At 40.6% G+C, this 12746-nt stretch overlaps 2 protein-coding genes across 4 annotated transcripts; both read left to right on the forward strand.

The window, feature by feature from the left end:
• The first annotated feature begins 922 nt into the window (after window positions 1-922).
• Window positions 923-7222, forward strand: LOC306743445 (NEDD8-activating enzyme E1 catalytic subunit-like). 3 transcript variants are annotated; one of them, XM_079225953.1, is made up of 18 exons: window positions 923-958; window positions 1059-1097; window positions 2289-2412; window positions 2559-2639; window positions 2745-2827; window positions 3101-3181; window positions 3291-3334; window positions 3421-3485; window positions 3592-3747; window positions 4279-4381; window positions 4495-4608; window positions 4724-4777; window positions 6112-6148; window positions 6233-6314; window positions 6412-6512; window positions 6589-6652; window positions 6756-6810; window positions 6911-7222. In XM_079225953.1, exons 1-18 carry the CDS (start codon window positions 939-941, stop codon window positions 6997-6999), a joined length of 1392 nt encoding a protein of 463 aa, XP_079082079.1. In that variant the 5' UTR covers window positions 923-938; the 3' UTR covers window positions 7000-7222. The 3 variants fall into 3 exon arrangements, with proteins under 3 accessions (XP_079082079.1, XP_079082080.1, XP_079082081.1); XM_079225954.1 differs by having other exon boundaries at window positions 4498-4608; XM_079225955.1 differs by lacking the exon at window positions 1059-1097 and having other exon boundaries at window positions 935-958.
• A 2033-nt stretch (window positions 7223-9255) lies between these two features.
• On the forward strand, window positions 9256-11806 carry LOC306743923 (chemokine-like protein TAFA-4; the record flags this gene model as incomplete). Its single annotated transcript, XM_079226486.1, has 4 exons — window positions 9256-9370; window positions 11116-11271; window positions 11504-11628; window positions 11789-11806. 4 exons carry the CDS (start codon window positions 9256-9258, stop codon window positions 11804-11806), a joined length of 414 nt encoding a protein of 137 aa, XP_079082612.1.
• Window positions 11807-12746: the final 940 nt, after the last annotated feature.

The following is a 12746-nucleotide window of genomic DNA, read 5'->3' on the forward strand; positions in this document are numbered from 1 at the left end:
GGATTTAAAGGAGCTAAGGGTCTCAGCAGACCTGCAGCCTTCAGGGACCTTGTTCCAGATGTGTGGAGCAGAAAAGCTGCTCCAGTGAATACAAAGGCACTCTTTGCAAATCTTTAGCACACACTATAACAACATTTAGGTTAAAAGAAACAAATAGGCAATGTACGTTTTTTAAATAACAATGTAAACAGTCAAATAAACCTCCACTGGGGGTTGTTGATACATATTAAAGAAACACAAAATATAGTCATGAAAACATAACCTTTTATCAAAAGAAGATTAAATTGTCTTTAAATGTGTGTAAATCCGATTTTTTTTTTGCCAACAATGAATACAGAAATATCTTGCCCACATTTTCTTGTGAGAAATAAGGCACTGTGTCCTATATAAATTACATATTTTATCATATATAATACATGATCTATCTAAGATCTAAGATAGATCATGTAGATCGATATATACTATCTATCTATCAATCTATCTATCTATCTATCTATCTATCTATAAATCCGATTTTTTTTTTGTGCCAACAATGAATACAGAAATATCTTGCCCACATTTTCTTGTGAGAAATAAGGCACTGTGTCCTATATAAATTACATATTATATCATATATAATACATGATCTATCTAAGATCTAAGATAGATCATGTAGATAGATATATACTATCTATCTATCTATCTATCTATCTATCTATCTATCTATCTATCTATCTATCTATCTAATCTACACAGTGTCAGTGTGTCTTTTCTACATTCACATATTATCTGATACGGCACTTTCACCTTTCATGGACAATATATTTATGGACACCGGTTGGGTGAGGAGAAGATTAATAACAAAACTATGTCCCTATATGGGTGCTCTGCGCTGCTGTGCGCAGCTCTGACTCTCGGAAACACAGCAGACACAATCGGGGAAATGGGACCGTGAAAGTATGGCGGATGCCGAAGAGCCGTAAGTCTCAATGGATGAAACATGATTTAACCGTCGTTAAACCGGCGCATTCTGCCGCTGACTCGGCATGCTTGAACCCTGTTTTACTTTCTTCCTCCAGGGAGAAGAAAAGACGGCGAATAGAGGACGTGACCGAGAAGTTAGTGACGAATGCTAAATAAAGGTCTCTGACTGGCAGCAGGTTTGCGACTGCTGGACCAGGAGACACGACAAATAAACATTGACTTAATGACCCAGTTAGCTCTTTGTACCATTCATCCGTTGACACAATGTATCCATGCACAGCATCAAACATAATGCAAAGACCCCGCACTGCACTGCACCGGTCCTGCATCCTCCATGCGACACACATCCGGAATAACCAGCACATTGCAGCTGTAAACGTTACCAATTCCACACTAACGTTTCCTACTTATCATAAACAGGGTTTGAGTATGTTTGTGTGTTCAAACGTGAAGAGTGACAACCGAGTAAACTCGAATAAGTCATTATAATATATACTTCACTCATGAATGAGTTGCACACTAATGTCCCACAATGCAATGAACAAGGACAACATAGAGTAAATAATTACAGAGGAAAACAAAGTTTAGTGGACTGTGGAATTTCAAATTAGATGTTGGTATGAAACACTAGACTACACAGTATATTGATGTGTTATATTCAAGCTGCAAAAACAGTATACTGTAAAGATATTAGTGTATACTGTATATACAATCACTACGGAATAGTGACATGGCACATGTGTATGATACAGTTCTTGCAGTGCATTCAGTTAGTCACATCACTGTTTTTGTTGGCTATGACCCATCAACAAAAAGTAATCTCTATTGTATGTTTACTGAGTTGTTATTGTATTATTTCCTACATAGCTAATCTTGTTGTGGCCCCTTACATCCATCTCTCATCCCCATATGGGGGTCCTGACTAACAGGTTGGGAATCACTAGTCGGAGACTTTGACAACTAAGCTATGTGATCTCAAGAGATTAGCAAAAACACACAATGTTCCAATCCATGTGATGTTGACTCATGACCAATTTAGAGTGTTTGCAGGTTGCTGGGTTATCCAAAATCAGTGCTCAATAGCTGTTCAGTTGCTGTAATTTCTGCACAGCAGATGAAAACCTTTTTTTTTTTTTTCATTAAACTTCTTTCATCTGTGTTTACAGATTTATTAATCCCCATGACTGTTATTAACACAGCATTTGTTTCATTGCTGGAAATTAAAAATGCATATACTATGGGCTACATGGCATTAATAGAGGGAGAAATGTACTAATTTAAGTCATGGTGCTAGTTGAGTATGTCATGGTGTGTTTGGGTTCCAGAATGGCTGTAGATGGTGGACACAGGGACGGTGGTTGCGACTGGGACGGCCGGTGGAATCATGTAACGAAGTTTTTGGAGCGACCCGGCCCGTTCACCCATCCTGACTTTGAGCCAAGCACTGAGGTATCTTAGAAATACTTTAATGGAAACAGAGAGCGTTCTTGTCAACTGTTAAACTGAAACATGCAATAACACTTGTGGCTTCACGCTGTCTGATGGAGATACTACAGATCACAGTATTTATTAATGTGGTGTTTCTTTCATCTCAGTCTCTACAGTTCCTGTTGGAGACTTGCAAGATTCTGGTCATTGGAGCAGGAGGGCTTGGATGTGAACTCCTCAAAAATCTGGTATGAAATAGCATTTATCTGTGTTGAATTTATGTACGACTGTATGAGCGGAGCAAACAAAAACTCTGTTTAGATACGTTCTCACACAGGCTTGTTGTGCTTTAGGCCCTGTCTGGGTTTCGCCTCATCCATGTGGTTGACATGGACACCATTGATGTGTCCAACCTCAACAGGCAGTTTCTTTTCAGGTTGGTTCCACCTCTATTGTTTCCTCCACGTCAGAGTTTTCACAGGATTTAAACATTTGAGGAATGCTGTTTGTGGTGAAAAATATATATAATAAAAAGATCTTAAGAAATAAAAACAACAACATTCTTATAATATTCCTGTTAATTATGTACGTAATGCTTATCAAATAACATGGTGTGATGTAATAGTCTGATAACCTTCAGTTCCAAATGCAGATTACATTCAGCATCTCATGCGTCCTATATTAATAACGGCTATATGCATTTATTCAGACCCAAAGATGTTGGGCGACCAAAAGCAGAAGTGGCGGCCGGCTTCATCAACGGTCGCATCCCTGGATGTAAAGTGTCCCCGTATCCTTTGCGGCAACAGTTTTTACATCTGAAAAACAACTCTGCTCTAGTTTACAGTGTAAAAAAAAAATCTTGACTATGATTTTTATTCCTTATTCATATCATGCAGTCACTTTAAAAAGATCCAAGACTTGGATGATTCTTTCTACAGGCGTAAGTGTTTTTCTTACAAGATCTATGCATCTGTGGAGCTTACCAAGTAAACAACTCAGAGGTTTTAAATGCTCATTTCTCTGCAGAGTTCCACATCATCGTCTGTGGACTGGACTCCATCATTGCCAGACGCTGGATGAACGGGATGCTGGTAGGAGAGAGAGATTTGAGTGTTGCGTTCGCTTGATGTACCGTTGCATATGAGGAGGGTATAAGTGCAATGTGTGGGGAGTTATGATTGACGTTGCTTTCTCTAGATATCCCTCCTGAGCTATGAAGACGGAGTCCTGGACCCCAGCTCCATCATCCCGCTCATCGACGGAGGAACGGAGGGCTTCAAAGGAAACGCCCGTGTCATTCTCCCCGGCATGACGGCGTGCATCGACTGCACACTGGAGCTGTACCCGCCACAGGTACTCTTTTCAACCGCAATTTATCTTCTAGTTTCATTTTAAAGATTCATATAGATCAGTTCTTCTGTTATTAATGGATGACTGATATAACAGAATAGTTAATCAACCTATATGCTTCTAACAAAAGCGTTCACATCTGCTGTTCGGCTTGTCCTTTGGGTGGGAGAAAAGCATCGGTGGTGCTCAGAAGCGGCTGTTTCACATTTCCATCTGCACCAACAGCTGTTTGCTTGGTGAAAAAAAAAAAGATAAACAGAAGCAGTAATAGCGACCACACTGGGCAGAAAAAGAACCGGCAACTGAACATTTGGGGATAACTTGTTACATACAGACAGGTGAAGTGCAAAAGCAGCACAGCAGTGACTTTTCTGCATCACAGATCTTGGCAAAACACAAATAAATTATGAAAATATTATTATTATTGTTATAAATGTCATGGATAAACCTGTTAAAAAATGTCTTCAAGCTTTTATTTGATAGTTTTGACATTATAGAGGGCCGCACGCTTGACGCTAATTGTACTATCCACAGATTAATTTTCCCATGTGCACCATTGCGTCAATGCCGAGGCTACCAGAACACTGCATCGAATATGCTCAAATCTTACAGTGGCCCAAAGAAAAACCATTTGGAGGTAAGCTAAATTATTCACTTTTTTAATCTTACTTTAACACACCTGATCACATTACTTAACCTTCTGCCTGTGTACACTATTACAATAAGCGATAACTACATGCTTTTCTCAAGTAGAGACCAGCTTAGATGGAGACAGTCCCGAGCACATCCAGTGGGTGTTTGAAAGAGCCCAAGAGAGAGCTGCACAGTTTAACATTACAGGAGTGACGTACCGACTCACTCAAGGTGAACTTGTGAATTATAAGACAAAAATATATTCAACACTAATGTGGTATGTCAGTCAGTTCATTTAATTTAAATGTGTGCTGCAATAAAACTAGTAACTGTTTTTGTTCCACAGGAGTCGTGAAGAGGATCATTCCTGCTGTGGCATCAACTAATGCTGTTATTGCTGGTATGGCACGCAGATGTTTTTGAGGCTGTAGCTGTTCAGAGATGTTGACAGAAGGGAAATATTCATTTAAATGTCAAATACATCTTTGCAGAAATGTACTGCGTGCATTGTGAAACGTACTCGTCGGCGTGATGGCATTTTGTCCTATCAGTTATCCACTTGTTAGCAACACTCTTTTGTAAGGCACGTAAAAGCTTCCAAATTCACAAGAGGGATATTTACTCTCTATTCTATGTCATGGATAAGCTGATCAGAGGCAGAGTAGTGCGCTCCCGACTGTCTCGAGCAGATTGGATCAGCTTCAGCTAGCTAGCTAGTGAATGTGATTGATTTAATTGGACAATTGCTGTTTGGTGGAGGGGTTTATTACATATGATACTTAAACAATTGTACAAGTCACCTAACTAGATTTTACTGGGCGGCAGGCAAAGGCGGGGATGGAGGCGTGCCGACCCCTGGCATCGCTGACTGGCTCTAGGGACGTTGAATGACTCCTCTCTGGCGGGGAATGAACCGGAGCTTGTGCGGGAGGGGGAGTGGTACCAACTAGACATAGTTGGGCTCACCTCCAGACATAGTACTGGTTCTGTAACCAAACTCCCGGAGAGGTTCTGGACGCTATCCTTGTCCGGAGGTGGTTGGGGTGAGAGGCGGCGTGCCGGTGTGGGGTTACCCACAAGCCCCTGTGTTGAGAGTTTTCCCCGGGGAATGAGACTTTATGCGGTCGGGTTATTGTCAGTACCTCCAAATCTGAAGCCATGGTTCTCTGCCGGAAAATAGTGGATTGCACCCTGAAGACAGTAGATGGTAATCAGTTACCGCCCCTGCCAAAGGGAGTTCACGTATCTCTGGGTCTTGATCAAGAGTGAGGGTGAAATGGAGCATTTTACTGTTTTGGTGAAGAAGGAGCTGGAAGGCAAAGCTCTCCGTGTACCAGTGTTTCTACCCTCACCTTTGGTCATGAGCTTTGGGTAGTGACCGAAAGAATCCCAGATACAAGCGGCCAAAAAGAGCTTCCTTCGTAAAGGTGCCTGGGCTCAGCCTAGCGGGCGATGAGCTCAGACATCCGGAGGGAACTGGAGGCAGAGTCACTGCTCCTTGGTGTCGTAAAGAGCCAGCTGAGTCCCCAGGGTAGACCCAGAACTCACTGGAGGAATTATATATCTCATCTGTCCTGGGAACGCCTTTGGGTTCCCCAGGAAGAGATGGAAAGCGTTGCTGGGGAGAGGGACGTCTGGAATACCCTCCTGAGCTTGCTGCCGCCGCGACCAAGATAAACAGTCTAAAATAGATGGATGGATGACTGGACCTAATTGTGTCTTTGTTCTCCATAGCTGCCTGTGCCACTGAAGTTTTTAAAATTGCAACAAGGTCAGAAGCAAATGACGAGTCTTTATTTCTCATCTAAATTGATTTGTGAAATGAATGACTTGACATCCTATTTTCATTTTGCAGTGCGTATATTCCTTTAAACAATTACCTGGTCTTCAATGACGTGGATGGACTGTACACCTACACTTTTGAAGCCGAACGAAAGGTTTGCCATGCCCGAGTGTCAGCAGTGAAATGTGTCAATGTAACATTTCTCCATACAGAGAATAATCCGTTTTCTCTGCATCATCTTTGATCGGCAGGAAAACTGTTCAGCTTGCAGCCAGGTGCCTCAGGATCTCCAATTCCCTTCTTCTGCCAAATTACAGGAGGTTTTAGAGTATCTTACAGAGAACGCCTCACTGTGAGTATCTAGAAAACAACATTTTGGAACGCGTCTTCTGGAGATATAATGACTTAAAATGTTTTTTTTTCTTCAGACAAATGAAATCCCCGGCTATCACCACAACTCTGGAGGGGAAGAATAAGACGCTGTATTTGCAGGTGATAAACAGCCTATTTAATACTTGAACGCCGCATGGTGTTTGTTCACCCACATTTCATAAAAAGCTATGATTAAACTACGATTCCTTTTTTTTTATTCAAGTCTATTAAGTCCATCGAGGAGCGAACAAGGCCAAACCTCTGCAAGACTTTGAAAGGTAATAAGCAGCGGTACTCCAATCATTCTGTCCAGTGACCTGCAGCCGCTGACTTTCATGATAAAATCATATTTAATGCTGCTTCTTTTTCCCGATGCAGAGCTGGGCTTGTCGGATGGACAGGAGCTGGCTGTGGCGGACGTCACCACGCCTCAGACGGTTCTCTTCAAGCTCAATTTCACCACCTGAGCATTCAGTATGAAACTGAAGTCGGCTTGAATCTGAACGCAAAGCGATGTTGCAGTAGCCCTCTTGATATGATAATGTAAATAAGATGGCTGAGGTCTTTTTATTAGTAACGGTTACTTCCTGATGTATTTGTCTCTGTTTGGACTTCTATTGTAGCTCTATCCCATGTCAATCAAATGAGAACATGATGTGCACTATGCTCTAATAAAGTTTTATTATCATAGTTGTAGAGAAAGTCTCTTTGAAATGATGTATTTTGTCATCTGTCTCCAATTAGAAGCAACTGTGCCTCTTAAATGTTTATCTTTAAGAACTTAAAATGTATTAAAAGCAGCTGGATTACACCCACAGCACATACAACAAATACATAAAACAATGGTTACTTGAAAGGAGGTTGATTATTAAGATTAGAATAACAAATATATGCTTTATTTGTTGAAATAAAAAACGTTTCATATCAGATTTAAAGTGCTAGAGAAGTATCAATTAAACTTCTCGGTTATAAGCAAATTTCCCAAATTGTCCTATTCATTTTCATATGGATCGCTGAGAAATTACAAATCTGTTTGAAATAATTGTTGTACTTTTCTAGTCAGGCCCAATTGAGTACGCTAAATTTGAATTGTGCAAAACACACACAAGTCAACGTGTGTGTGGCCAACGTGACAGCATGAATATAAAAAGTCTGTTTCCAAATATGAGCTTTAAAGAAAGCACATGAAATAGCTCGTGCCTCGCCTCCAGATGCAGGGCTGTGTCCTCTGGCCGCCGGGTGACAGGATGTCAATTCTCACTTTAAGCTTCTTAGGGCGCTAATGAAAGTGGCCGCGTATTGTCCGTGGGGACAGATGGTTTCTGTCTTGATTGCGTTTTAATTTTCCCTGCCGGGAAAAGCTGGCAGGCTTTGCACGGCGGAGTGTTCACAGACCAACATATCTCTCACATCGCATCCCGCCTGAAAGGTAAGGTGTCCCCCAGGCAGAGGAGAGGAGCTGGAGTGTGAAAGCGCAGCTTCCCAGTGCGCGCGGACGTGTTGACGTGTTGACTGGTACCTCAGCTGGAGCGTTATTCAGCTGCAGGAAGGGGGGGTCTCGCGACGTTTCCCACCCTCCCTCCCTCTCTCTGGATTGAGGGAGAAAACTTTTGAAACTGGAGGATCATATCTGCTGCAAACTTTTTGCATCCTTGATGAAAAGGATCATCATGTGTATAGTATGCATGATGCTAATCCAGAAACTGACGTAGGCTTCTGCAGCGGCTCATCATGCATATCAATAACCCGAGCAGAGGTAAGAGCTATTTAATATATTCACTGGCAAAACATCAATTGGGTTTTATTTTTTATATCTTGTTTATTCTGTAATTAAATGTTAACGGTTCTTAAATGTAGGGATTTGCTGCTGTTGTACATCATTGTAAATTAAATATTGATATGTTTCTTCTGACTTTGGGCTCTGGGAAAATTGTGCAGGACTGTATTTATTTATTTGTTTTTATTATTGAAAATAATCTGCGGCTCAATTTTTGTTATTGATGTAATTTGCTATAAAAGTGCACGTCCCAGTTTTTCTTTGACTCATGTGGAAAACAAGTTGTTTTGGGGGAGAATTCAACTTTAAGTGCAGACATGTTTACAGCTGAAGGGATAATCTGAGTCAGAATTGAGTGCAAAGACCCATCTGCCCCTAAAGTCAAGCCTCTGATCAAGCTCTTGTTGGGATTTCTTTGATTTGTCTTGGTGAAGCTCAGTGATGTATGAGTCACAATTGAGCAAATATATGGAATGATACGTATACTTTTTGATCACAGACTTCAGGGAAACTATTGACTTAATTCTGATTTACTGTGCGTAGTGGGGGGAAAAGGCCACTTCAAAAATAGGAAAACACTGAATACAAAGGTTTATTTGCTTGTAGTAAAACAAAATCTGCAAATAGAAGAAGGGAAAATTCACTTATTACAATCATGTCTTATAATAGGGTGTAATATTTAGGGTTTTCACAAAACATAGATCTTGAATTAACTGGGAAAACACATTTTTAGCTATATTTCATTCGTATTTGGAAGTATTGTGTGTCATAATAAGCCTGTAATACGCCTGTAATGCTCAAAAGTATCTCATTGAAATGTTACTTGTTCACTGATGGTGTCTCATATTAAGTGTTATGAGATATTTTGACTAGTAATTAAACAAATATACGTTGTAAGATTTTGTGTTTTTTGCAGTGCGTGAACCTCTTTGTCTGTGCAGGCAATATGAAGCAGAACACATTGGCCGGACCATTACACTGGGGCCTCCTGCTCCTTAGTATAGTAGGCTTGTGCAGCCAGCTTGTGTCCACTGGCAACCAAAGCTCCCGAGGACAGACAGGTAAGTGTGAGGCCCAACCAGACCAGTCACACTCCCCTGAGGGACTCATTATGGCTCCTGGTCACCAGTCGAGTCGCCTGGTAGAGAGTTCAGCTCAAGCAACAAGAACCTGAAACTCACTATGCGTCTCATTAGAAACAGGAATTAAAATGGAGGTTGTTGTTTTTCATGTTTACTCAGAGCCTGGTGGTACAACAGATAACCACAGGCAGAAATGTTTATGTTCATATGCTGTACAAGGGATTTGATAGGCCATGATTTGGCACAGTATAATGTTAGTGGCATGCTGAACATTTGCAGTATCACATGCGAGACAGATTGATTCATTAAAGCAGTGGTAGATGAACTATTATGGTCCTTTACTTAAAGGTGCAAGATCAGAGATAGGAGCAGTTAGATTGCCTCTCAACGGCTCTCAACATGGCGGTCGTCTCATGGCTAACGGTATCAACAGTGCTAACTACAGCCAAAGTTCTGAGAGAGCTAACAGTGTTTGCCTGGCGATGTCAACAGAGGAGAAGTTCAGATAACGGCACTCGTCAATTAGAGAGAAAGTGACTTCTTCTTTGCTCAGTTAGACTTTACTCCACTATATCTTAACATAGCAAATATTGTTTGCTTCTATATTAATATTCAGAGTGCTAAATACAGCCTCATTAAAAGAAAGTACCAATATCACAATGTAAAAGTTAAAGTCTTCACTAGGAGCGAAGTATAATCATATATAGATGCTGTAATCCAGCAATTTCACAATTTAGGGTTCAGGCCTCTTTCAAGGAGAGACTGTGAGATTATGTAACCCACATTTACATGTGTTAGCTTTTTGTAAGGGGTCACAAGCTGAACATGTTGGGAACCAATAATCCATGCTATTCTATTGTATTTCATAATATATCTATTGTTTGGTTGCTACAATATTTTCAACTGAAATGTTGTTGAGTAGACACATAAAGTGGGATTAAATGAAAGAAACTCTAAATTGTGTAGTTAAGTAAGCACTTAAGTAAATGTATTGCCACAACCTCCAACATTACACTTAAGATTTGTCCTTGTTTTGGGATATAAAAAAAAATCTACTTTGATTGTAGTCCAATTTTAAAGCCTACTTTATTTATGAATTGACCTTCCCCTCCTGCAGGTGTAGCCAGTCATGCAGCCACATAGACACCTCAGTTCTAAATTAGCAATATGCATGCATGGGGTTTTCACTTTACTTTACTTCAGCTTTGTTGCACCCCTTCAAATGGAAGTTCAGGTTAAGCGTATCAGCACAAACCATCAGCTATGTAATATTCACCAATATTTTTTGTTTTTCCGGTGAACTCATGCAGAAGCAGGCATGGGACAGACATTTCTGTTTATGCGGTTTATTCAGGTCAATTCTCTTTTCTCACAAATCTGAAACATTGAATCAAGCAGCTGAACATGGCGATTGCTGCTACTATGTTTTGACATTGGAATGTGTTTTTCCTTCACTGTGACATGAGTGTTGATGCTTTTTATCCACCTGGTGGTGCTGTAGCTTTAGAAACATACAACATTGTATTTTATGACTTTACTTATTCTTTCATCTGAATTAGTGTAATACAAATACTACTTTATTAATCAATGTTACATCTAAAAAAAAACTGGAAATCATTACAATTTGAGTATAATTCTGCCAACTGTAAAGGCTGAAGTGACTGTGTACCTACCAAACACAGTCTAAAAATGGTCATCTTTTCTCTTTAAATTCTCATCCTCAGGGTCATCGCAGGAGAGGACAGGGACTTGTGAAGTGGTTGCCGCTCATCGTTGCTGCAATAAGAACAAGATTGAGGAACGCTCTCAAACAGTCAAGTGCTCCTGCTTCCCAGGACAGGTGGCGGGGACGACGAGGGCTTTGCCCTCTTGTGTTGAAGGTAATGTTAGAGGGAGCCTCTTCCACCTCTCTCGACCAGAAATATTCTGACATGACTGGAATATATTATTTGTAAAAGTAGAGTCAGGTTCATAGGTGTCACCAACATCCACTGATACTGAGGCTGGCAAGGACCAGAGAGTGTGACATGTTTTTTCTTTTTAGAAACAAGTCTTTTTTTAAGTCCTTTCGTCTCAAAAGTGACCTTCGGCTGTGGCATGTTTTTTCTCCAGCCTCCATTGTTCGTCAGAAGTGGTGGTGTAAAATGGCGCCGTGTCTTGATGAGGAAGAGTGCCGAGTTCTGCCCGACCTCACTGGTTGGTCATGCATCTCTGGAAACAAAGTAAAGACCACAAAGGTTAGGCCTGCATTAGTCTGATTCACAGTTGCAACAATACTGTACAACATCCAGAATACAAAATGGCTTTAGTTTAAAGGCATGGTATTTATAGACGCTTAAATGCAGTCATTCGGTGAATCTTCTACTTTTTTTATTGCGTTCCACTTGTGCAAAACAGGGGCCGACAGACTCGTGAATGCTCATCATAAAACATTATGTTAGTAATCTCTCCTTTGATGCTGAATGATTCCACAATCCAGCATAATCACTGCTCCCATTGGCCATATCAACACCCTTGCTCTACGCCGTGCACAGTCGGCTCACACAAGCCAGTTATAATCTGGTGAATGATGGGGCCAAGAGGACAAACATGAAATAATCTGTAAACTAATACCGGAAAGTAACACCCATGTAATTAAATCTGACGGCCCAAGGAAACCCCACTGCGTTTAGAAATGCACTTTCTCATAAATTGCCTTTTTGTTGAATGGTTTTATGCATACATTTTCCTGGGGGAAACATTTTACAGTGAAACAGAGACAAGTTGGCCCCACTAGCAGCAGTCATGTGGCCCATTATATTATACTAATGAACAAATGAATGCAATACAAGAGTTTTTCTATGGGCACACTGGTATTTAGAAACCCAAAATTGTTTGTCCACGGGGACAGACAAAATCAACACAAAATAATAGTACCTCGTAGTAGCTAGGGAAATACTGTTGCAAGTAAAAGTTCTGCATTCAGAATCTTACTTAAAGGAGCAGTGTGTAGGATTTAGGTGGATCTATTGGCAGAAAAGGTATATCATATCTAAGATGTTTTGTAAGACGGTTATGTCTCTTGAGAGGGCCTTTTGTGTCTTCACGCTACCTGAAGGCCACCGTAGTTCTCCGACACGCTTCTGCAATCTGCAACCTCACTGATCGATCCCGCTACTAAATCCTCCACTCTGGACTTTTAAGTAAAAGCGCAAGAATATAGACATTAAAATAAACTTTAAGTACCAAGAGGGAAAGTACTCAGTATGCAGAATGACCCATTTCAGAATAATGCATATTTTGGGATTATAATTATTGATGCATTAATGTACATTATGTTAATGTTGTAGCTTGTGCTGGGGAAGTTAATTACTTT

This window comes from Taurulus bubalis (assembly GCF_910589615.1).
Source record: "Taurulus bubalis genome assembly, chromosome: 11".
Classification (NCBI taxonomy): Eukaryota; Metazoa; Chordata; class Actinopteri; order Perciformes; family Cottidae; genus Taurulus; species Taurulus bubalis.

Coding starts and splice junctions, on each gene's coding strand:
- LOC306743445 (XM_079225953.1), top strand. CDS start 939: ATGGCGGATGCCGAAGAGCC. Junction 959..1,058: donor ATGGCGGATGCCGAAGAGCC/GTAAGTCTCAAT, acceptor TTCTTCCTCCAG/GGAGAAGAAAAGACGGCGAA. Junction 2,413..2,558: donor ACTTTGAGCCAAGCACTGAG/GTATCTTAGAAA, acceptor CTTTCATCTCAG/TCTCTACAGTTCCTGTTGGA.